Genomic DNA, 26,064 nt, shown 5'->3' with positions numbered 1-26,064 from the left:
CTTTGAGCAATAAGGTTGAATTGCATTCCACCTCACCTTCCATGTAAGCTTTTGAGTTTGCCGTCCCTGCAATAACAAGCGATGTGAGGGACAACCATGATACAGTTTTTACAGATTGAACAATAAACATGAAAATAAAGAGAAGAAAGGTGTCTGTGGGACTCTTCTGTATAGAGATCTAAATCTGAGAAATAAGACTGAGAAATGACACTCAAGTGTAAATCATTCTAAGTTTGATTTTAAAATTGAATATATATATGAATATGTGTGTGTGTGCATATATATGTATGTATGTATATATCTCTTTCCCTTTTTTATTCCCTCTCCTTTTTTGAAGCAGTTAATTCCTAAAGCCATTAGGTGAGCCCAAGCAAGGTAGGCATCCACGCCAAAGTTGGGGAGCTATAGTGGCACAGAGCAGAGTGTTGGAAGCTGACCAGGTTCAGAAGGTGTGGGATGGGGAACACTACCAGTATGGGGTTTCAGAGCCCAAGCAGGGTGAGAATTGCACCCCTGTGGAGGAGTGACTGGCATGGGATGTCAAGAGTGCAAGTAGGATGAGGAAGGTGTCTACATAGGAGGGGTAGGACTAAAAGAAACCAGGGCTCTTTGGCAGATTCCAAGGCTGGGGTAGGGAAAGAACAGGATAAATCTGGAACTTCTTGTTGGGCCAGAAAGTAAGAAAGTGCTCAAAGAATGATGAGGACATGTCCAAAAAACACAATAATGTCAGTAATTGATTATATATATATAAAAAATAGGAAACCATGAGGGAATAAATAAATGAATACATTGAAAGTTTGATGAAGAATAGGATATTTACATACTTCCAAATTAGGTCCCTACAAAATTTTCATTGTCTACAAAAGAGAAACAAGAATCATGGTAAAATTTGGCAGATAACACCTTAATCCAGTGATCAAGTTAACATCAGCAGTAATGAAATAAAAATCACGTGTTACCTGATAGGATGCAGCGAGAACACAGCATCTGTGATATTCTTACCAAAGATGTGTGACCTGAATTTGATCACAGAGAAACACCAGAGAAACCCAAATTGAAGGACATTCCCATGCAAAATAATTGCCCTGTAATCTTCAAAAGTATCAAGGTCATAAAAGCCAAGGAAACACTGGAATTTTTCCAAATCAAAGGAGAGAAAAGAAACATGGTGGCTAAATATAGCACACGATTCTGAACTGGATAGTATTGGGACAAATGGCAAAACCTGAATGGGGTCTGAGGATTAAATGTTAGTAATGTATCAGCCCTGATTTCCTGATTTTGATGATTGTCTTGTTATCTAGGAAACCACCCTTATATTGTAGAAATTATATGCTAAAATGTTCAGGAGTAACAGCATGGTGCTAGCAACTTACTCTGAGGTGCTTCCAGATTTTTAAAAGTTTTTCTTTTTTGTTTTTGTTTGTTTGTTTATTTGAGGTGGAGTCTCACTCTGTTGCCCAGGCTGGAGTGCAGTGGCACAATCTCGGCTCACTGTAACCTCTGCCTCCCGGGTTCAAGCGATTCTCCCCCCTCAGCCTCCTTAATAGTGGAATTACAGGCACCCACCATCATGCCTGGCTAATTTTTGTATTTTTAGTAGAGACAGGGTTTCACCATGTGGGCCTGGCTGGTCTCGAACTCCTGATCTCAGGTGATCCACCCGCCCCGGCCTCCCAAAGTGCTGGGAGCCACCATGCCCGGCCTCAGGTTTTTAAAAGGTACTTGCAACTTTTGAATTGTACTTGCAACTTTTCTTTAAGTTTGAGACTCTTTCAAAATAAAACAAATTTTTAGAAAGTAAGAAAGGCCTTGTGTACACAAAGAAAAAGTGGCTTGGGATATTTTGCCACAACATGCCTTTTAATTTTAGCATTACTCTCATTAATGCTAAAATTAGCATTAGTATTACTTTATTATATAAACACTGCTGGAAAAACTAAACAGTGTAGAAGTGGTACCCAGTTTGTTGTAAGTCCCTAAGTCATAGACGATCTTCTTAAATGGGAGTTTTGCTGGAAACTATTAGTAGTAATTATATATGTTACAGTAATTTGTGTTAAATAAATGTAAAGGTTCAGTTTTGAAGCTGTAAATATTTTGTATGATGTTTATTAGTACATGTCTTAAAACAAAGTTTGAATATTTGGAATTGCAAAATATAATTTAAGACTAGACACAGTAATTTTCCTATAAATTTATCAATAATTTTTGAAGGTTTTTCTGTTTGGCTAATTGATTTGTTTAATATAGGTCAGGTTAAAATAGAAGTTTTGGTTTCTTCTAAGACGGGATGAACTTTGCCTGCTGCTAAAATATGTATCTTCTTCCACTTGTCATATTTAAAAAGATAGTTAACCTATAAACTAATGAATACAATAAAGATATTATATATAATGTAATGAAAACTAATGTATATAAAAAGTAATTTCATAACTAGTCTGAGTCTCAAATTCCAAATGAAATAAAAGAGGAAAAGGGTGTCTCAAAGAGATAGAATTTCAGTCTTAACTTTGATAATTAGAAAGCAATGTAGGTTAAAGAGTAATTTTTAAATCTATTCACTAGTAGAATTTAAAGCAAGTTACATGCTTTCTAAGCCATGGAAAGTATAAACGCAAACAAAACATAGTCTATAAGAGTAAGAGGAGATCCTTTTGTAGTTCATAAGTGTGATGATTGGGTTTGCACACTCATATGTGAGATGTGCCTGCCTCACACCTTGTTAGGGCATTGGCACATTATCCATTTGAGGGAGAAAAAAGAGTAAGGGGAAAAAACAAAGGAAATATTTAAACCAGAAAATATTTAATAACATGGGAAAATGCAATATAACTGTATGCAAGATGACCCCAGTTTTGTATTTGTGTTCATGTGTATGACAAATGTTGTTATATGTAAAGAGACTGAAAAAAATCAGATTGAGCGGTTTCCTCTATGAGATGAAATTATGGGTGATTTCCATTTTCTCCTTTAAACTTTTTTTTATATTTAAATAATATATATGTGCAAATATCTAACATATGTATACAACTCCTAAACAAATGTTCTTTAAAAATTACAATATACTGTGTTCTAGTCTATGTTTTATATACTGTAAAAGATACTCTAAAATATTTTGTAGTTTTTTTTTTTCAGTGGAAAAATCTGTTTATTTCTAGGCTCATTGGTGGGCAGTATTACTTATGGGAATTGCTCTGATCATGCTAATGGCTGGATTTATTAAGATATGCAGTGTTCATACTCCAAGTAGTAATCCAAAGTTGCCTCCTCCTAAACCACTTCCAGGTAAGAATATTTGAGCAAGATACATATTTATGTAACTCAGAATTGTTTAGCAGGTAGAATTGAATTATAAATGAGTCTATAGTAACTAATGTTACAGTACTTTCTCCGTAAGAATGGGATTATTGGATGAATGATTTAGTTGATATTTGCGTGCTTTTTGTCAATCCAATCTGGCCAGTGACTGCCAAGTTAATGCTAATTTATCTGAGTGTCTGAAAATATTTAGAACTAGAAATTTTAAATTTTGCTTGGTATTTGTTTTCTTGTTTTTTTTTTTTTTAAATATATTCTAACATATTCCCTTGTCATGATTATGGTGAACTACTTTAAAATTATTGATCTTTCTATTCTAATAGTTGTGCTTCTCATATTGTTGTCCTTCGTTCCTCCTTCCTTCCCTTCCGTCTTCCCTCCCTCCCGCCCTCCCTTCCTTCTTTTTCTTTTTTCTTTCTCTCATTGTGTTGCCCAGGCTGGACTTACTCCTGAGCTCAAGCAATCCTCCCCACTTTAGCCTCCTAAGTAGTTGGGACTATCGGCGCGTGCACTGCACCCAGCTCTCTTACCGTTTTTAGTGTTTGTGCTCTTGAAATATTTTCTGACACATAAGCTTATTTTCCCCCAGGGTGACGCTTATGGGGACATACAGATCCCAGTCTGTGGGAAAGTCTTAGAGTAGAGGATTCATTCATCAAATAAGCACAGTCAAGTATTCTCCATTCCTGAAAACAACTCTTTAGTTCTGGTCTCCACCTTTTACCTCTCAGGGAGACATAGCATGAGGAAGAACCCTCTTTAGATGAGCTGTGGGCATTGGAAGGAGAAAAGGACAGGAAATAAACCCTTCGTATTGTTTAGTTCCCTCTGTTTATCCCTCCCCCTCTCCAAGGTATTCGTAGCTATTCTCTGCAGGTTTGAGGACAGACATTGTCTCAGGGCAGCAGCAGGGGAGAGCCAGAACTAAATGACAGCAGTTCCCTCTCCTGCCGCTCTCAGACTTCTCATAAGATGTCTTGCCTCAGGCAAATCCATTACCTTATACAAAGTAGTTCAAAACTAGGTTTCTTATACTTTTCCTCTGTTTTCCCTCAGTTGTTCACCTGCATTTACCTGTCTGGGGCAAGATGGCCCAGTAGTCATGCTAGGACAGTATCTTAGTGAGAGTTAGAGGAAATTTGATTTTTATATCATTGCTTTTCTTAAGTTCACAATGTTAGTTAGCACTCTGGAACTTATGTTAGTATTTAAGGAAGTTTTAAGGGCCACATGACACTTTTTAGATGCTGTTACCAATTGTGGTCTTATGCAGTGAAACATTTTATGTGTATATTGATTTCATTTTAAGTAAATAGCACCTTTAAAAACTTAGAAAACTAGCTGTCATTTATTGAACCCTCACAAAAAGTGTTAAACATTTTTATATGAATTATATAATCTTTACAACAGGCTATATATGTTAATTATCATCCTTGTTTTACAGTGTAGGCATCTGAGTCTCAGGTTAAGGCATTTGCTCAAAGACACTTAGTAATTCCCTCATATGGATTCTGTCCAGAATCTGTGATATTAATCTGGATTAATCTAATACTTGTGGCTGCTGAGCACTGAATTGTTGCTAGTTTCCATTGAAATGTGCCGTTTTAATTAACATACATACCAGACTTTGAAGATTTAGTATAAAAAAAGAAATATTTTGTTAGTAATTTTTGTATTGATTACATATTGAAATGATAACACTTTGGCTATATTAATTTAAATAAAATAAAAAATATTATTAAAATTATTTCACCTTTTAAACCTTTTTTATTATGGCTATCAGAAGATTTTAAATTACATTGATGGCCCATATTATTGGACAGCACTGAACTAAAACCTTTCTTATTGAAACAGCAGCTTTGCTTTTAAAGATTAAAAAGCTCATGATAAATAAATCTGTTTTGCTTTTATTTGTGGCTCACAGGCACTTTAAAGAGGAGGAGACCTCCACAGCCCATTCAGCAACCCCAGCGTCAGCGGCCCCGAGAGAGTTATCAAATGGGACACATGAGACGCTAACTGCAGCTTTTGCCTTGGTTCTTCCTAGTGCCTACAATGGGAAAACTTCACTCCAAAGAGAAACCTATTAAGTCATCATCTCCAAACTAAACCCTCACAAGTAACAGTTGAAGAAAAAATGGCAAGAGATCATATCCTCAGACCAGGTGGAATTACTTAAATTTTAAAGCCTGAAAATTCCAATTTGGGGGTGGGAGGTGGAAAAGGAACCCAATTTTCTTATGAACAGATATTTTTAACTTAATGGCACAAAGTCTTAGAATATTATTATGTGCCCCATGTTCCCTGTTCTTCGTTGCTGCATTTTCTTCACTTGCAGGCAAACTTGGCTCTCGATAAACTTTTACCACAAATTGAAATAAATATATTTTTTTCAACTGCCAATCAAGGCTAGGAGGCTCGACCACCTCAACATTGGAGACATCACTTGCCAATGTACATACCTTGTTATATGCAGACATGTATTTCTTACGTACACTGTACTTCTGTGTGCAATTGTAAACAGAAATTGCAATATGGATGTTTCTTTGTATTATAAAATTTTTCCGCTCTTAATTAAAAATTACTGTTTAATTGACATACTCAGGATAACAGAGAATGGTGGTATTCAGTGGTCCAGGATTCTGTAATGCTTTACACAGGCAGTTTTGAAATGAAAATCAATTTACCTTTCTGTTACGATGGAGTTGGTTTTGATACTCATGTTTTCTTTATCACATGGCTGCTACGGGCACAAGTGACTATACTGAAGAACACAGTTAAGTGTTGTGCAAACTGGACATAGCAGCACATACTACTTCAGAGTTCATGATGTAGATGTCTGGTTTCTGCTTACGTCTTTTAAACTTTCTAATTCAATTCCATTTTTCAACTGATAGGTGAAATTTTATTCATGCTTTGATAGAAATTATGTCAATGAAATGATTCTTTTTATTTGTAGCCTACTTATTTGTGTTTTTCATATATCCGAAATATGCTAATTATGTTTTCTGTCTGATATGGAAAAGAAAAGCTGTGTCTTTATCAAAATATTTAAACGGTTTTTTTCAGCATATCATCACTGATCATTGGTAACCACTAAAGATGAGTAATTTGCTTAAGTAGTAGTTAAAATTGTAGATAGGCCTTCTGACATTTTTTTTCCTAAAATTTTTAACAGCATTGAAGGTGAAACAGCACAATGTCCCATTCCAAATTTATTTTTGAAACAGATGTAAATAATTGGCATTTTAAAGAGAAAGCAAAAACATTTAATGTATTAACAGGCTTATTGCTATGCAGGAAATAGAAGGGGCATTACAAAAATTGAAGCTTGTGACATATTTATTGCTTCTGTTTTCCAACTACATCACTTCAACTAGAAGTAAAGCTATGATTTTCCTGACTTCACATAGGAGGCAAATTTAGAGAAAGTTGTAAAGATTTCTTTGTTTTGGGTTTTTTTTTTCCTTTTTTTTTTTTAAGAGTATAAGGTTTACACAATCATTCTCATAATGTGACGCAAGCCAGCAAGGCCAAAAATGCTAGAGAAAATAACGGGATCTCTTCCATGTAAACTTGTACAGTATGTGGTGACTTTTTCAAAATACAGCTTTTTGTACATGATTTAGAGACAAATTTTGTACATGAAACCCCAGATAGACTATAAATAATTCTAAACAAACAAGTAGGTAGATATGTATGTAATTGCTTTTAAATCATTTAAATGCCTTTGTTTTTGGACTGTGCAAAGGTTGGAAGTGGGTTTGCATTTCTAAAATGGTGACTTTTATTCTGCAAGAGTTCTTAGTAACTTCTTGAGTGTGGTAGACTTTGGAACATGTAAATTTTTTGCTTGTAATGTTATCCTGTGGTAGGATTTTGGCAGGTACACACACTGCCCTATTTTATTTTGAGTCTAAGTTAAATGTTTTCTGAAAAGAGATACATGCACTGAACTCTTTCCACTGCGAATCAAGATGTGGTAATATAAAAGGATCAAGACAAATGAGATCTAATACTACTGTCAGTTTTAATGTCCACTGTGTTTTATACAGTATCTTTTTTTGTTCACTTTGGAAATTTTTACTAAAAATTGCAAAAAATAAAGTATTGTGCAAAGATGTAAGGTTTTTTGAAACTTGAAATGCATTAATAAATAGACTTGATTAAATCAACTTGAAGGTTCTATACTCTTTGAACTCTGAGAACTATCACAAGAAGCTTCCCACAAGGCAGTGTTTTCTTACAGTTGTCTCTTCCTACAAAAGTATAGATTATCTTTATTCTTAATACTTTGGAATCCATGTAGAAAATTTCCAGTTAGATACTCTGTGTACACACAATAAACCTTTTTAAAACACCCAACTAATCTCAACTGCATTACATTGTTTCTAATCAATATTCAGTGCTTGTCTTGGTGGAAGAGGTGAATCATTTTGAAAACTTATGGTCTTGTTTTTATGTGTTTTTCAAAGTTTTGAATGCTAAGTACCTCATTTATTTTAAAAAGCCTAGTTTAATGATAAGTTGGTTTAAAATTTTGAGCCATCATTTTTCTCTTCATAGCAAATAAGGAGAGAATTGACATTTCAGTGTTATCTAGAAAAGGAATTGTAAGCCCAGAATAGTTCCCTGCATGAGGTAATCTGCTTCAAATTCTTTTTTTAGTCAAGGTTAGCTATAAGTAATACTTGTTAAATGAGTAAATATGTAATACTTTGTGAATTACTTTGTTAATTTAGGAGCATCAAATGTATATTATGTTTAGTTATTTATGAAACTCTCAATATTGATTAATTTGGGTAATTATAAATTAGTTATTTTTACTTGTAATTGAATGCTTAAATTCTGTTTACAGTCCATCCTCTCTCCCTCCATCCCTCCCTCCCCAGTTTTATAAATTCAGGTACCAATTCACAAACAAAATCAGAAATAAAATAAATTTATTAACTGCTTCTGGATTTAGCATTCCCTGTAGTGTCAGGCAATGTCATGCAGTTTGGGGAAGCATTTATTTAAGGAAATGACAACTTTCTCTGATCAGTCTTGTTTTGTGAGGTGTCTTCAACACTTTATGCTTTGGGTACTTCGTGTTTGTCACAGTCTTAGGGTAGTGAAATCTGATTTGTCCAAGCTGAGCAAACTACTCGACCCTCAGTCCTTGTATTTGTCCCTGTAGTAAGACCTAATTATTATTATTTCTTAAAGATGGGATTGGTGTCCTTGGCAACTATGAAATTTCAGGGGCTTGTGCATGAGAAGGCCTTTCTTATTAAGTATTTCTAATTGAAGGTATCAGAGTGTCAAGCATTACAAACCTGGACAGTTCACCTGGAGGAGTACAAGAAGAGATATTCATTATCCATATTTAAAGGGTCAAGGTTTCCCAAAACCAGGGTGCAAGCCAGATGTAGTTTTAAAGCAGCTGCCAGGGACAGTTCATCTTTAGAGAAGTCACTAAAGTTGTAAGAAATTTTAGTTTCCCCAAAACCACTTTCAACTTCTTAGAAACTAGAAAGACAATTGGTTTGCCCTACAGAGGACAACTTCAGTTTCAGCATCTCTCATGCTGTGTTCTTGATTAAAAACAACTTCCATTTGATATACTTTTCCCTTTATTACCAGTTTAGTTTTTTCACTATTCTTTCTGTATTCAACTCTTTATATGATTAGGATAGAAATTTAGCCCTTCTGTTTTATATTACTATATTGTTTGTGTGTCTTAGATATATACATATGTGTACTATTTTCAGTAGAAATTCATGTCTTTTATAATTGATAAGCTCTTCAGAGCATCTCTTCTATAAAAAGCAACAGGATGCTAGGTAAAACGGAGCATTGAGCAAAATACTGATTAGTTTTTGCTTTTTCCTGAAATCTACACTAAAGTGATAGGGTGTGGGGTAATCCAACAAGGACAAGGTGAATTGAACAAGAACGAAATCTGGAAGCAGATGAAGGAGTACTATTGATTTGGCAGACCCAGGGAAGTCAAATCCTAAACCAGCAGTGGGAACACAACAGAATGGTGTAGTTTGCACTGTTAAGATTTGGGTACCTGGCAGGGCTGGGTGCGGTGGCTCACACCTGTAATCCCAGCACTTTGGGAGGCCGAGGCGGGTGGATCACTTGAGGTCAGGAATTTGAGACCAGCCTGGCCAACACAGTGAAACCCCGTCTCTACTAAAAATACAGCTGGGCGTGGTGGCACATGCTTGTAATCCCAGCTACTCGGGAGGCAGAGGCAGGAGATTTGCTTGAACCCAGGAGGCAGAGGCTGCAGTGAGCCACGATTGCACCATTGCACTCCAGCCTGGGTGACAGAGCGAGACTCTGTCTCAAAAAAAAAAAAAAAAAAAAAAAAATTTTGAGTACCTGGCCTTTGTTACTTTTTTTCTATGTGTGTGACAAAAACATAATATGCACACTTTTGTAACCCACCTTTCTCATTTAATGGTACATTGATAATGTATATCACATTAATTACTGTAAATATTTCTGTGGATGTATGTTTGTTTTTTCTTAACCAATTTCCCATTGTTTGGACAGGTAGGTTCCACATTGTTTATTATTTTAAACAATTCTAAAGAATTTTAAACGATTCTTAGGAAAATCCTCAGCCTAATAATGAAATTAATTCCTAAAAGTGGAATTGTTGGGGTAAAGGTTTTTTGAGGGTCATTGATAAAAATTATGGTACTGTCTCCCAGATAGATGTACCAAGTTATACTACCACGATTTATATACATATATATGTATGTATGTATATTAAATCAGAGTCCCATCCTTAGAAATCCACATATATGCAGCCACATGAATGTATTGGAAACAATAATAGAAGACTCATGCTTAATTAAGTTGATTAGCTTTAGACATAATTCAAATGCAAGTCAAATTGAGTGCCCTAATTGTGGTCTCTTAAGTACCATTTTTCTTCAAGGGAACCAGACTCCTTTGGATAAATCACTAATTCCACCTGTAAGAAAGAAATGTACAAGAAGAGCCTAGGAAACATTGTTTTGTACCAGATCAGAAAGATTCAGGAGGCACCTTAGAAGTTACCACTGGCCAAGGCTGAGATAACTTTAGCGCCAGCAAGGATAATATCTGCAAGAGATTGAAACTCATAGTATTGTATTTAACTCTATGAGTTAATGATGGTAGTGGACAGAATTATAGTTACCTTTGGGATACGCTTTTAAAGAAATTCCAGGTAATAAGAGAAATGATAGAATTAGGATATCACCATTTTACCCCCCCAACAATTAATGGATCTAAACAATAATCGCCAGTGACTGCTAACCTCACAAAGTGAGAGCAATCAGATTTTGTGCCTCCTAATGGAAGTACATATACCACCTATGAAGCAGTTCTGCCAAAAGTCACATCTGATCATGATGAAGCCTCCTGATCTAACTACCCCTTCATTAGAAATACAGGGGACAGAGGGACAAATAATATACAAGGGACTCAATCAGCAAAATCCAGACTCTGGAAAACTACAAGACAAATGGTCCTGCTTCAACAACAGAAATGCAAAGAGAAAAGACAACGATGGGTTAAAGGAGACTTAAGAGATACATCTATCAAGACAATTTATGGACTTATTTGGATACTGATTTGAACAAACTGTTGAGACTATTGGAAAAATGTGAAAAGTGGATATTTGATATTAAGGTTTTTAATTATTTTTAGGTGTGATAATGGTATTGTTACATTTTTTAAAGGACCCCTTTTAGAGATGCAAATTGAAACACTTAAAAATGAAATGATACGATGTATAAGTTTTTGCTTAAAAATAAGGATTGAAGTTGGCTGGTGTGTGTGGATATAGTTGAAACAAGATTGGCTGTGAGTTGATAATTATTGAAGCTGGGTGATGGGCACTTGGGGATTTATTATACTATTTTCTCTACCTGTGTTTATATTTGAAATTTTTCATAGAAGTTTTAAAATGTGGCCAGTTGTGATGGCTCATACCTGTAATCCCAACACTTTGGGAGGCCAAGGTGGGAGGATCACTTGAGCTCAGGAGTTAGAGACCAGCCTGGGCAAAATAGTGAGACTCCACCTCAAAGAAAAAAAAAAAGTGTTTTAAATGTGAATCAAATTCCTATAGAAGCTGATTCATTACTGTTTTTATTTTAGCAGTAATTCATGATAATGACCTGTATTCATAATGATTTTCATAATGATTGTTTTAGTGGAATTAAACTTGAACCAGTCAAGCTAACATAATTAATTATATTCTGCTCCAGTTACAATGAATAATTGATTGATTTCAACTGCTAGGGTGAACTCTTGAAGCTATCAGTCATCCAGCAATCTTAGCAAGCAGGCCATTGGGTCCCTGTTTGCTCGCTCTCTCTTTCTCTCTCACTGCTCTCACTGCTCTCACTGTTGTAGGGCTTAGCTAACTACTTAAGTAAAATATTTGTTTTCTGTTAAACATGTCAAGGAGTATGGTCAGCTTATCCACATTAAGCCTGTGTGTCCCACGTTGGAGTAAATGTTAAGTAGCTCACTACAATAAACTAGATTCTTCTGCCCTCTCTTGTTTAAATGATCATGTTCCCTGGAGGTGGAAATAGATCTTTAAAAAGATATTCTGTAGTTGTTTGTTCTCAGTGTAAAAAAATGAGAATAATTTGATAAGAGTGTAGGTTGTCTTATATAAAAAGTGGTTCCATTTGCATGAATGTTAGAAAAATCATTTTGGAAAAATGAAGGCTATGTGGTTATACTGAACACATTAAGCAATTTTATTCTTTATTTTAAATGAATATTTTATTATCGTTTTCTTCCCTTCCCCTTTGGGTATGGGAGTTAGCCTTTGTGTTTCTAAATACAACAGGCCGGTTTTTATTAATTAAGGTGTCGATATATTCTTCATTATTTCGTTTTGTGATTGTGGTTAGTTTTCATTTTTCTTAAGTATCTGCTAGTAGCTTCTGTAATTAAGTGAACTGACCTGTTAACCATTTTCCTCTTTCTCCTCCTTTCCTCCTCCTTGAAACATATCAGAGTATGTTTGAAATTCTTTGGCTTTTATGGTATGCATTTGCTGATATGCATTGACCAGTTACCTTACTCACAGATACTTCTTAGGCACTTGATTGTCCCAGGGCCTTGGCTAGATGATAAGAATACAGTAGTGAACTTAACAGTTTCCCTGCCCTGGTGAAGCATATGGTCTTGTAGGTGAGACAGATATCAGATAATCATGTGAATAAATGTACAATTCCAGCTGTGATACATGCTGAGGAGGAGGTTTTTGGTGATCCAAGAGCTGATCATGCAGAGATAGGACTGAGAAAGGAGGGTGGGACGTTGTCACAGCTGATAATGCAGAGATAGGACTGAGAAAGGAGGGTGGGACATCAGGAAGGTCAGAGAATTCCTTATGAAAGTGATGCTTGAGTCAAAATCTGATGGATGAAGAGAGTTTAAATAGATTACATAGAATTTTTAATAATGTCGATTGGTTATATACTGGGCACTGATAGCTGATTTTTCTTTGGGGAAAGGTATGTCAGCCTAGTCATTCAGATTCCTCTATTTTTTTTAATGATTTTTCATTTTTTGCTTTGCATTGCATTCATTTGCTGAAGAGCTGGCTTGTACTTTGGCAGATGTCATATTTGGTTTTTCTCCTTAGGATATTGGCCCAACAATCTGGGAGTTGTGAAAGGCGCTTCGCTTTTCAGACCTGGGCGTCTGTATCATGACTGTCATAAATTTAGGATTAAGACACCTAGCCTCCTACCAGGATGAATGAGGTGTCCATGTGACCTGCTGTGCCCTGGAATTTTATACATCTTTCTCTCATAGCACACACCATATTACAATATAATCCTGCCTCATCTAAGCCAAACTTTTGAGAGAATCATTTACACTCAGTGGCTACTTCAGCTCCCATTCACTTATCAACCTGCTGCAATTTTTCACAGCCCCCAAAGAACTGCAGTCTGTGCCTTCAGGGAGCTGAGGGTCTAGCGGAAGGAAAGAAACCAGCAGTTACAGTACAGAGGGGTTTGTGTTGGAAACTCTACAAACACAGGATGCCCTGGTAGCTCAGAGGAAGTGCATATCGAGCATGGTAGGTAGGTAGTGGGAAGAGCCAAGATGACTTCCCAGAGGAGAAAAGCTGGACCTGAGTTTTGGAGTTTCGGTAAAAGTTTGCTCTAACTAGTCCAAGCTGCTGTCAGAAGCTTTTAGAAATGATGCAACCATGGGGCAGTTGACTGTCGTCATGTTCTTTGCTATTTTCATGAATCTGGATGTGCTTTTCCTATTCCCTCGATTCCTCTGCAGGACTGGGCTTTATTAATCTCCATTTCCTTGAGCTTGGCTATAGTAGGTGTTCAATAAACATTTGTTTTGTTGTGTGCTTTGTAAATAGGCAATGAAGCTGATTTCACAAGATAGGCACAAAAGTTAGTTTCATTACAACACATTACCAACAGCTGTATTTTTCACTTTTAACATATCTCATTCTAAATCCTGTGGCAGCACAACCTCCTTCCCTCATACCTGGAGGGAAATTTTCTTTCAAAATCTAATATGCACTGTATTTATAGAATATGAAACATACCGACCATGTTTTGCACAAATGGAAAAGGCATAACTTAGCTTTGGGGCATGTAAGTAACAACTCCTGATAGAAGAAGAAATGTATTCAGAAAGCTCAAATTAGAAATAAAATGGGAGACTCTAGATTTGTGTTTGTGGACGAATGTTTTCTTTAGCTAAATCATTGATGTAATGTTTATTTGGCTATTTCATAGTGAAAGGTGGAAGTTAAACGTTTTGAAGGTATTTTCCTGCAGTAAACTTCCAGATTAACATTTTCTGTTTTTTCACAGAAATCTAGTTTTTTTTTTTTTTAAATAACAGGTTTTTAGACAAATATTCAGGAAAAAACAGGAGGTATAAATTCCAGGGTCAAATGGAAATGCAGAGTTACACGGGTTTTTATTTTGTTCTATTGATTGATTTTTTAAAAAATGAGGTATTTCTTAGAGCCTCTAGTATGCTAGCACTGATTGTGATCTGTAAACGCATCTTATAATATGCAGTGCTCCCAAACTAGTAAACTCTTCTGCTGTTTTCTCCCCTAAAGAGTCTGAGTTCTGCAGAACACGCTGGGTGTTACTTCTTGGATAGCTGGTACTGTAGTGTGCCCTGCTAGGGACAGGTTCTCCTTACCTAAGGAATTCTCACTGGGCTGGGACTTCCACATCTGTTATGACACTTGGCACTGACAGTGGGGTTGCAGAGGTTCTCAACCCTCACCTACTCCCTCACCCTTACAAGCAACTCTGCTCTCCGTGGCACTCATCAGAATTGCTTTGCACAGTGGTCTCCAACTTTTTTTTTTTTTTTGAAATAGGTTTTCTGTAGACCAGGCTGGAGTGCAGTGGCACCATCATAGCCCACTGGAGCCTACACCCTCTGGGCTCAAGCAAACCTCCCACAGTTGGGATTACAGGCACATGCCACCACGCCCAGCTAAAATTAAAAAAATTTGTAGAAACGGGAGTCTTGCTGTTTTGCCCAGGCTGATCTCAAACTCCTGGCCTCAAGTGATCCTCCCACCTTGGCCTCCCAAAGGACATGAACCATCGCATCCAGCTTGTCTCCAAGTTTTTTGATCTTGTATCTTACACTTAAAAATCTTCAGTACACACTCCTAATATGGAAATATTTATAAATAATATGACTGTGTTACTGCACTATGATGATGTTTTAAAGTATGCCACAATTTTGAGGGATAAGAGAAAAATGAATGGAAATCATATTTCTTCCCACATTCCAGTAGGCATTTTGCACTCCCTAGTGTGTACACAATCCACTTTGTAAGCCTCTGGCTTTTGAGATAGAGTCTACTTACAAGCCAACTAGCTGTCACCCTCCCTTCGTTCCTGGGTTAAGTTTGCTTTCCAGTGAAACACTCTGCAACCATTGAAGAATGCAGGCTACCTGCAGGTATTTGCTTCTAAAGAAGTCCAAGAAGTACTAAGTGGAAGAAGCAAGTATTAATATATATGTATGGTCTGATTTCTTGTGTGAAATTTTTTTACATTTGTAAAAATGTATAATTTATTCAGAGAAAATCTCTAGATTGATACATTAAAAGCTGTTAAGTTATTTCTGAGCACTGGGATTAAGGGCCTTGGGAGAGTAAGAAGATTTTTATTTTTTACTTTACTCTTCTGCACTGCTTGAATTTTTAATGAACCGGATTCTTTTTGTAATAAATAATTTTTAAAATCACTACATATATTATGATGTCAACTATGTTACAATGCGTTGCCAATGTTGATTGTTGAAGTTGGGTGATGGGCATGTTGGGTTTCATTGTATTCTTCTCTACTTTTATGTGTATTTGAGTATTTCCATAATAAAAATTTTAAATAAAAAATGCACTGCAAAAGAGTCTATAGAAATACACTACACAGTTAACAGTGGTTATCTTAAGGGGGAGGACAGAAGAAGGGTTGAACAGAACTTCAGATACCTTCTGCCTCAAATGTTTTATAATGGGAAAACCACTGATACACACACACACACACACACACACACTGCAGAGCCACCAATGCAAAGAGTTTCATATGTAGAAGGGAGTAGAAAATACTTACTTGATTTCCTAGATAAATGTTAGTTCCTAGGGAAATCTACAAAATAAACGTGTAAGTCGAGTGTTTAATATGTAAGGCTTGGCTGTTCCATATTAAGATTTTTTTTTTTTTTTTTTTTGAGACAAAGTCTCACTCTTTTGTCCAAGCTGGAGTGCCGTGGTGTGATCTCAGCTCACTGCAACCTTCACCTCCTGGGTTCAACCGATTCTCCTGCCTCAGCCTCCCAAGTAGCTGGGACTACAGGCCTGCACCACCATGCCCGGCTAATTTTTGTATTTTTAGTAGAGACGGGGGTTTCACTATCTTGGCCAGGCTGGTCTTGAACTCCTGACCTTGTGATCCGCCTGTCTGGGCCTTCCAAAGTGCTGGGATTACAGGCGTGAGACACTGTGCCCGGCCCCATATTAAGATCTTAAGGCTTGTTTTATAAAAAGGATTCCTGGGCTTGTTGTATAATCAAAGGTGAAACTCCACAGCATAGCCACATGCCTCTGCACAGTCTCAGCGGCAGCAGGGAGGGCACAGCTAGTGGTCTGCCATGAATGATTTGCACTTATAGCTGGTTACCAAGCTCCATAACATGGAAAGACAGTGTCTTAAAGTACAATACCTAATTATAGCTCTCACATGGGGTCCAAGGGAGTTAATATGTAAAGGACATTTTCTGTTGCTGACTGCAATGGTAGGCTGCATTCATGGACACATAGAATCTATAAAGAGGGAAATGATGGTCCATTAGCCGTGTGACCTTGTAAAAGCTAAGCTGTAGGTACCTCATCTGTGAAACAGGGATAATAGTATTAGCCACCTCCGGGGACTATGATGTGGATTAAAGGAGAATGTATGTAAGGCACCTTGCATATGGTGAACACTCGAATGTCAACTATTCTGGTTTTCATGTGAAAAACTGCTTACTGAACTGGAACATTTAGCTTGCGAGCAGGTGTCCCCTGATTTTAAGTATCTTCTCCTCTAACAGACATGTGGTTAGGGTCCTTGGTCTGTGGTTAATCTCATTACCCTTGCCAAGTTTAGGAATGGTCATGTCACCTAATTTTGGCCAGTGAGATAAGAGGGCTGTCTCCTGCATGATGTCTACTGTGCATTCTCTGGATGTTACCATGTCTGAGTGAGCTGCCTGCAGTTGCAGTGGGCAACTTGCTAACAGCCTGAGGATGAAGCCAACATCAAGGATGGTGGAGCAGAGAGAAGGAAAAACACTGCATCTTCATAACATTACCAAGCAGCCCAGTCAGCTCTTCCTGAGGCCCACTCTACCTTGGAACTTCCTTTTGTGTGAGATTTAAAAACAAAACAAAACCAACCAAACAAAAAACCCTCTTTATTTAAGCCAGTTTGAGTTAGCTTCCAAAGGCATCATGATTGATTGAACCTGCACCAGACAGGATTTGAGGTAGGGGTGGTAGCATTTATTCAGTGATGTTTATTAAGCACTTTAGAATGCAAAAATAAAGATATCAAGAAGTTCCGAGACATGAGGAACTGGGGGTTCTGGAATGATAGCAGCTTGAACTTTTTTCTACTTGCAGTTTAACCCATTTGCCTCTCCTGAGAAAAGCAGCTGCTGGGGCTTGCCGGGGGAAGATAAGGCCTGGGATGTGAATGAGGCTTCGGGCCACAGCAGAATCCTGTCAGAGAGCTGGGGCAAGATTGTCTTCCCGCCTGGGAACCATATCAGAAGCCTAAGGAGGGGATCCGGGGCAAGGTCCTCGTGAATGTATGGGTCTCCCTGCTTCTTGAGGAGCTGACCAGATGGGTTGAGTTGCCTTCACTGCTATGAAGGTGTCTGAGAGAGGTGAGGAGACTAGAAAGGGGGCAGAGAGGCTTCCTTCAAGTCCCTTGCCAGAGGACTGGCAACCCACATGCTGCTAAGCTTGAGCCTGGGAGGCTGATACTGCTGTTCCTTCTATCAGGCTGCGAATGCTTTCTCTTAAGGTACCTCAGTATCTGGAACAGAGCCCCAGTGATCAAACAAAGGAAAAGAAGATTCCTAATGGAGTCCAGTAGCCAGGGAGAATTACAAGCAGAACCCTCAGTACAGAAATAGCTGCTGACATAGATAACTTGAACCAAAGAATAAGAAAAGGAGATATAAGTGCAGCACAATAAAACTGATTTTCTGGAACCAAAAAAGGATGATTTTGAACCAGAGCTTTCAAGAGATAAATCGAAGGAGAAAGTGGTCACTGTTGATGTCTGAATTAGTGTCAGAGAAAGACATCTGAAAGCACAGAGCAAGATTACAAAGAGATAGTAAAAATCCAGAACGGAGGTGAAGGATGTAACAGAAGAGAGATGTGAGCGAAAATATTTAAAAGGTTTCTGAGATGAAGAGAGAGACTGGCCTCTCAGAGGCTGGGCGTGGTGGGTCATGCCTATAATCCCAGCGTTTGGGGAGGCAAAAATGGGAGGATAGCTTGAGGCCAGGAGTTTGAGACCAGCCTGGATAACAAAGTGAGATCCTGCCTCTGAAAAATAAAAACAACAACATAAAAGAGAGTTCCAGGAAGGAATGATGATCAGAAGACACGCTTCTAGGCATATTATATCTCTGAGCTACAAGAGTAGAGAACAATCTTAAAAGTCTCTACAGGGAAGAACAAGTTACTCCTAAAGAAGAAAGAGTCATCCTGGCAATGGACTGCTTACTTACAACACTGGAAGTGACAATATGGAAAACTGCCAACCACGGAGGGAAAAGGACTATACGGAAATCAACCTAGGCAGACCTGCAGCTTGGCTCTCCAGTATCTTCAGTCCGCTCTTAAAAAAGTATCCAAGAATATGTTATCAGTTCCTTTTGCTTGGTGATAAAATAAACTGTCAAAGTCTCCAGTAGAGTTGGGAAGGATTAGAAGAATATAAAATCTTAGAATAATAGTAAAGGGGATCATCACCCAAGTCAAAATGTATTACCAGCTCCTGGACACTAAAGGCCACAGAAGCTCATCCCTCGGACTGTGAATGTTACTGGGTCCTCCACTCTGTAAAAGTCTATTCTTTTCCTGAGTTGATCACATCACCATCTGCCTTGACGACTCTTCTAAAAACAGTCCGATGCTAAAAATAATAAGTGAATCTCAGCAAATCTGGGCATCGGAGGTGGGTGGGAAGGAGGGAAATGTTCCAAAGTTCTCATCTGGGTAGTAGCTGTGCAACTGGTAGGGGAAGTGAAAGTATTCTAAAGTTTGGAATGGGGAGTGGAAGCAGTGGACAAACAGTATTTGGTGGGAGAAGTATGTGTCTGGTTTTATATAATGGTAAAGAAATATGTATCTGATTATGAGCAACAGGAAAGGGAAACTAGCTGGAAGTAGAATGAAAATCTACAAGAAAAGTTGTATCAAGATGGAAAGGGGAACTATCAATTTGATCAATCTGCAAAAATAAGAGTACATAAAAGGAGAAAATAATTAGTAAAGTAAGGCAATAAATAAGATAGTAAGAGTCCAATCATTTCACTAAATGTAAATGGAATAGATTTTCTTATTAGAAGTCAGAGACACTTAGATTGAGTTAAAAATATAAAGCCAGCTATACTTTTATCTAGAAGAAAAATATCTAAAATTTTTAAAGAAACAAAGTATAAAGAAAAGTTGAAAATAAAGAAATGAACAAAGATACCAAGAAAATATAGTGAAAAAGAAAATAGGATTAGCAAAATTAATTGTCAGACAAGGAGGAATTAAAGATTGGGGGCACTAAAGGAGGAATGTTATCTAACAATGTAAGGCACATTTTGTGAGGCAGAATTAACATTAGTAAACTTATGTGTACCAAACAATGTAAATACAAATATAATTTGATCAAAATAGAGATTTAAAAACACTTTTAAGAATCATATCTAATATACAAAAAAGGCTATAGAAGAATAATATAGTCAACACACTTAGTTTAATAGATATATGATCTTAAATTTCTCAAGTAAAACATAGAATTTTTTCACATATCCAACAGAATGTTATAAAAATTGACTATGTACTTGATCACAAAGAAAGGCTTAGCAAATACAGAAATGAGAGATTTTTGTAGCCACATTCAATAAAACTAGAAATAAATAATTTAAAAGTGATCAGAATAGCCTATTTATAAATTGAAGAATACTTCCTGGGTAATCTTTGGAGCAAAGAGCAATATAAAGCTAATACTAAAAAACTACAGTGAAAAGAAGGCTTTATATTAAAATCTGTATATTACAGCCTTACATACTATTATCATTAAAGAACAATGACTAAAAATAAAAGTACTAGTTGCTTTTCTATGGAACAAGTTCCATGGAAAGAATAAAATAAAGCAAAAGAAAATATGAAGAAGGAATTAATATAAACAGAACTGGGACTACAGAGAGGCAAGTGAGGTGCCTAGGGCACAAAATTTAAGAAAATAAGGTTGTGCAAGTGCCAGCCCTGGCACCCAGGCACCCCACTCCGTAGGAAGCACCCGATTTCACAGACGCGTTAAGGGAGCGGCTGGCACTTGTACAGTATCGCTTCCTTGAATTGTGTGACCTATGTGCCTTGCTTCTCTCACCCTAGTTCTGGCTGACTATAAAAGTAAAAGCTTCCCTCCTGGGGAGAAAAAAAGAATTTTCTTCTTTTTTTTCTTCCTCTTCTCCCTCCTCTTCCTCCTCCTCTTCCTCCTTTCTTCCTCTTCCCCTTCTTTCTTCTTCCTTCCTTCCTTTTCCTCTTCCTTCTCTCCCTCCTCTTCTTTTTTTTTTAAATTAACAAAACTCATAGTAACCTAGATGTAATTTATACTTACTGTGGTCTTTGAATTTTACTACTTTCATCCCAGCCTAGAAGATAGTGGAGCCAAAAGAGGTCTTACAAAAACAACTTACTGTTACCCACTGAATGTTTGTTTTTAGAAACTCATTTTTTAAAAAGTGCATTAGATCTCTTACCTTGTTTTATATTCCTAAATCAATTAGCCTATTTTATGGGCCCACACATGTCATTGTATGTCATTAATGAAAAACATAAATAGTAATAAGACTATCTGTACATCTTATTTCATTTAGAATGTCAGGGTTGGCCGGGTGCAGTGGCTCATGCCTGTAATCCCAATACTTTGGGAGGCTGAAGTGGGAGGATCATTTGAGATCAGGAGTTTGAGACCAGCCTGGGCAACATGGCAAAACTCGGTCTCTACTGAAAATACAAAAATTAGGCCAGGTGCAGTGGCTCACGCCTGTAATCCTAGCACTTTGGGAGGCCGAGGTGGGTGGATCACCTGAGGTCGGGAGTTTGAGACCAGCCTGACCAACATGGAGAAACTGCATCTCTACTAAAAATACAAAATGAGCTGTGCGTGGTGGCACATGCCTGTAATCCCAGCTACTCTGGAGGCTGAGGCAGGAGAATCACTTGAACCCAGGAGGCGGAGGTTTCAGTGAGCCGAGATTGCGCCATTGCACTCCAGCCTGGGCAACAAGAGAGAAACTCTGTCTCAAAAAAGAAAAAAAAGAAAAGAAAAGAAAAAAAAAGAAAATACAAAAATTAGCCAGGCATGGTGGTGCGCACTTGCAGTCCCAGCTACTGGGGAGGCTGAGGCAGGAGAACTGCTTGAACCTAGGAGGCAGAGGTTGCAGTGAGCCGAGATCACGCCATTGCAATCCAGCCTGGGCGACAGAGCTAGACTCCAGGAAAAAAGAAAATGAATGTCAGGGTATAAGGTAGAAAACAGACAAACGTGGGCTATTTTGTGATCATCAACCAGTCAGGGAATGAACCTACCAATTACCCAAGAATTGAACAAACTTAAAGTTATTCTAAATGTGCTTTCTAAACGGATACCATTTAAGTATGCTCTTAAGGAGAATATTACTAGAAATTAGGAGGAATATTATCATTGTCCAACATAGTTTCTCTTGACAGTTAACTATTTAGCTTTTCAGTTTTTTCCCTTTTGTGGATTATATCTAGATTTAATGTTGGATAGAACACTGTGTAGCATTTCTGTAGTTTATCTTGTTTTCTGTGATAAATGCGTCCATTAATTCAACTACCCTAGGAAGAATTATTAGAATTTCAGAGTTTACTTTTGGATTTTTTGTCTGTGCTTTAAGGTTATGTCTTCATTTACTCATTATTATGCTCTTATATAACTTTGTGCCTCTCTTGCTTGAAGATATTTCACAAAAATAATTTTAATAAATGTTATATGCAAAAGGCAAGTACAAGCTGAAAATCTAAGAATATTACATGCAAAAGCACAAGGACCAGATGGTTTCACAGCTGAGTTTTAAAAAGATTTTTTAAAAAAAGATCATCACAATATTATCTAAACTATTCAAGGCCATAGATAAAAGCTGTAGAATATCAAAAGCATGAAATGATAGACCCCCTAAAAAAGGTGTGGATCAATTTCATGTATGAGGCCGGGCGAGGCGGCTCACGCCTGTAATCAGCACTTTGTGGGGCGGATCACTTGAGGCCAGGAGTTTGAGACCAGCATGGCCAACATGGCAAAACCCCATCTCTACTAAAAATACAAAAATTAGCTGGGCCTTGTGGCTGGTGCCTGTTATCCCAGCTACTCAAGAGGTTGAGGCACAAGAATCGCTTGAACCCAGGAGGTGGAGGTTGCAATGAGCTAAGATTGTGCCACCGCACTGCAGCCTGGGTGACAGAGCAGGACTCTCCAAAAACAAAAACAAAAACAAAAATTTCACTTATGAAAATAAAGGCAAAATTCTAAATAAAATCAAGGAAAGTCCAGCAAAGTTATGAAAAAAAAAAAAATACATGGTAAGCAAGGAAGGTTTACTCCACGAATGCAAACATGGGCCGGGCGCGGTGGCTCACAACTATAATCCGAGCACTTTGGGAGGCCAAGGTGGGAGGATCAAGAGGTCGAGAGATCGAGACCATCCTGGCCAACATGGTGAAACCCTGTCTCTACTAAAAATACAAAAATTAGCCGGGCGTGGTGGTGGGTGCCTGTAGTCCCAGCTACTTGGGTGGCTGAGGTAGGAGAATCACTTGAACCTGGGAGGCAGAGGTTTCAGTGGAGAGATATCGTGTCACTGCACTCCAGCCTGGGCAACAGAGCAAGACTCTGTCTCAAAAAAAGAAAAAAAATGCAATGTGGCTCAATATCAGGAAGTCTATCAACATATTGTAATCTATGAATAAAGAAGGAAGAGGCCCAGCATAGTGGCTCATGGCTGTAATCCCAGCACTTTGGGAGGCCGAGGCAGGTGGATCACTTGAGGTCAACTTGGGTTGCCAGTAAGGTGAAAAAAAAATGAAATAAACAATATAAACTGTGGTTGTTGGTGATGAAGTGGTTGTACAACGTAAAATTCTAGTATAAAAAAGAACAAATAGAATTAATATCATTAATTTGATAAGGTGGACAAATATAGAATAAACAACCAAAAGCTGTTCTTTATACTAGTAATAAGCCCTATGAGATAGAAATGGAATGGAATGAAGGGTTCCATCACACTCATGACAAAAAATTAAAATACTTAGGAAAAAAAAAACCATGAACTTTTACTGAAGGATATGAAACAAGACCCAAACAAATGAAAAACATACAATGTCCCTCTGGATGACATAATAAAAAAGTTGGTTCTTTTTTTACTAATTTCTTTTTTTTTTTTTTTTTTGAGACAGAGTCTCGCTCTGTCGCCCAGGCTGGAGTGCAGTGGCGCGATCTCGGCTCAGTGCAAGCTCCGCCTCCCGGGTTTATGTCATTCTCCTGCCTCAGCCTCCCGAGTAGCTGGAACTACAGGCGCCAGCCACCACACCTGGCTGATTTTTTGTATTTTTAGTAGAGATGGGGTTTCACCATGTTGGCCAGGATGGTCTCGATCTCCTGACCTCGTGATCCACCCGCCTCGGCCTCCCAAAGTGCTGGGATTACAAGTGTGAGCCACCGCACCTGGCATTTGTACTAATTTCTATATTTCATGTGCCTCCCAATTAGAATATTTGATTTTTGGGAAATAGAGATTTTTGGGAAATTACTGTAAAGTCTGTATGAAAGACTAGATGCTTGCAATCAATTAAGTGTGATTAGAATAGAAATAATGAGAAATAGAAATAAAGAGATCAATGTGGCAAAACAGAGAATTAAGAAATAGTTCACATGTATAGAAATAGTTCTATATCCATATAGAAGAAAATTAAGTTGTCATTCTATCTCACACTATATACAAAAATAAATTTCAGATGGATTAAGGCTTTTAAGGGACAAAACCAAAAATCTCAGAAGAAAATATTTATTTCCAACAATTTGCATTTCAATGGTGACTTTAAGTCAGAAATTCCGTATAATAGAAATGTTAGTTTTTTTTGACCTAAAAGAAATTAAACTACTGTACAGCAAAGAATACTATAACTAAAATCAAGGCTGGGTGGGGTGGCTCATGCCTGTAATCCCAGCACTTTGGGTGGCCGAGGTGGGCGGATCACTTAAGGCCAGGAATTTGAGACCAGCCTGGGCAACATGGTGAAACCCCGTCTCCACCAAAAATACAAAAATTAGCCAGAGGTGGTGGCGCATGCCTGTAATCCCAGCTACTCGGGAGGCTGAGGCAGGAGAATAACCTTGAACCCGCGAGGTAGGTTGCAGTGAGCTGAGATCATGCCACTGCACTCCAGCCTGGGAGATGGAGCAAGACTCTGTTTCAATAAAATAATAAAATAAAATAAAATAAAATAACCCATAGCTAAAATCAATACAGAAATTAACTTAGAAAGTTATTTGCAAAGAAGCTGAACAATAAAAGGTTACTATATGTCATAAAATATGTAGTTCTTACAAACTGGCAAGAAACAGAAGCGTTCTAAAAGAAAATGGGATTTGAACAATTAATTCACAGTAAAGCAAATTCAATAAACATATGCAAAGATTCTCAAACTCAGCAGTAGGCAGGGAAATGTAAAGTCACGATGAAGTCACCACTTGCACCCATCAGACTAGCAAAAACTAAAATGAGCAATAAATATTTCTGCCTTGGAAAGAAGTAGGGAGTGGGAAATAGGTGTTCATACACTGCTGGTGGAAGTGCAAATTGTGATAATGTTTTAGGAAAGCAATGTGGCAACATCTATTCAATTTAAAAATATATATCATTTGACTTAAAAAATTCTACTACTATCCCAGCACTTTGGGAGGCCGAGGCGGGCGGATCACCTGAGGTCAGGAGTTCGAGACCAGCCTGACTAACATGGTGAAACCCCGTCTCTACTAAAAATATAAAAATACAAAAAAAAAAAATTAGCCGGGTACGGTGGCGGTGCCTGTAGTCCCATCTACTCGGGAGGCTAAGGCAGGAGAATCGCTTGAACCCGGGAGGTGGAGGTTGCAGTGAGCCGAGATCACGCCACTTCACTTCAGCCTGGGCAAAAGAGTGAGACTCCATCTCAAAAAAAAAAAAAAAAAAAAAGGGCCGGGCACGGTGGTGGTGGCTTACGCCTGTAATCCCAGCACTTTGGGAGGCCGAGGTGGGTGGATCACGAGGTTAGGAGATGGAGACCATCCTGGCTAATATGGTGAAACCCCGTCTCTACTAAAAATACAAAAAATTAGCCAAGCATGGTGGCATGCGTCTGTAGTCCCAGCTAATCGGGAGGCTGAGGCAGGAGAATCACTTCAACCTGGGAGGTGGAAGTTGCAGTGAGCCAAGATTGTACCACTGCACTCCAGCCTGGTGACAGAGCGAGACTCTGTCTCAAAAAAAAAAAAAAAAAAAAAAAAAAAAAAAAAAAAATTATACTACTAGAAATATTTCCCACAAATAGGTATATGAGAATACATGTATAAGGATGTTAAATGCAGCACTTTTCAGAAAGGCAAAAAGCTAGAGAAAAGTGAAGGCACATCAGTATGAGACTGACGATAAATTAAGGTTCTGTCTACAATGGGGAATATTACGCAATTATCAAAAGTAGTGAGGCTGGGTACTGTGGCTCACACCTGTAATCCAAGCATTTTGTTTGAGGCCAGGAGTTTGAGGTTGCAGGGAGCTGTGATAGGGCCACTGATCTCCAGTCTGGACAACAGACTGGAGTTCTAAAAAATTAAGAAAAAAATTAAAAAATAATAAGATCTGTACCAATTGACC

The 26,064-nt window shown here is 37.8% G+C and overlaps 1 protein-coding gene and 1 non-coding gene across 2 annotated transcripts in view; both read left to right on the top strand.

The window, feature by feature from the left end:
- Positions 1-7,499, top strand: part of ADAM10 (ADAM metallopeptidase domain 10) — a 153,984-nt gene extending 146,485 nt beyond the window's left edge. The window contains exons 15-16 of the mRNA XM_003827893.5: positions 3,165-3,291; positions 5,249-7,499. Coding sequence (XP_003827941.1) covers positions 3,165-3,291; positions 5,249-5,343 — 222 coding nt within the window. The 3' untranslated portion in view covers positions 5,344-7,499. The remainder of the gene's footprint in view (positions 1-3,164; positions 3,292-5,248) is intronic.
- Positions 2,655-2,758, top strand: LOC112437362 (small nucleolar RNA U13). The gene has a single exon (XR_003025983.1). It is a non-coding gene; the product is annotated as a small nucleolar RNA U13 (small nucleolar RNA).
- Positions 7,500-26,064: the final 18,565 nt, after the last annotated feature.

Source organism: Pan paniscus, chromosome 16, assembly GCF_029289425.2.
Source record: "Pan paniscus chromosome 16, NHGRI_mPanPan1-v2.0_pri, whole genome shotgun sequence".
Classification (NCBI taxonomy): Eukaryota; Metazoa; Chordata; class Mammalia; order Primates; family Hominidae; genus Pan; species Pan paniscus.
This window is presented reverse-complemented; position numbering and strand designations above follow the sequence as displayed.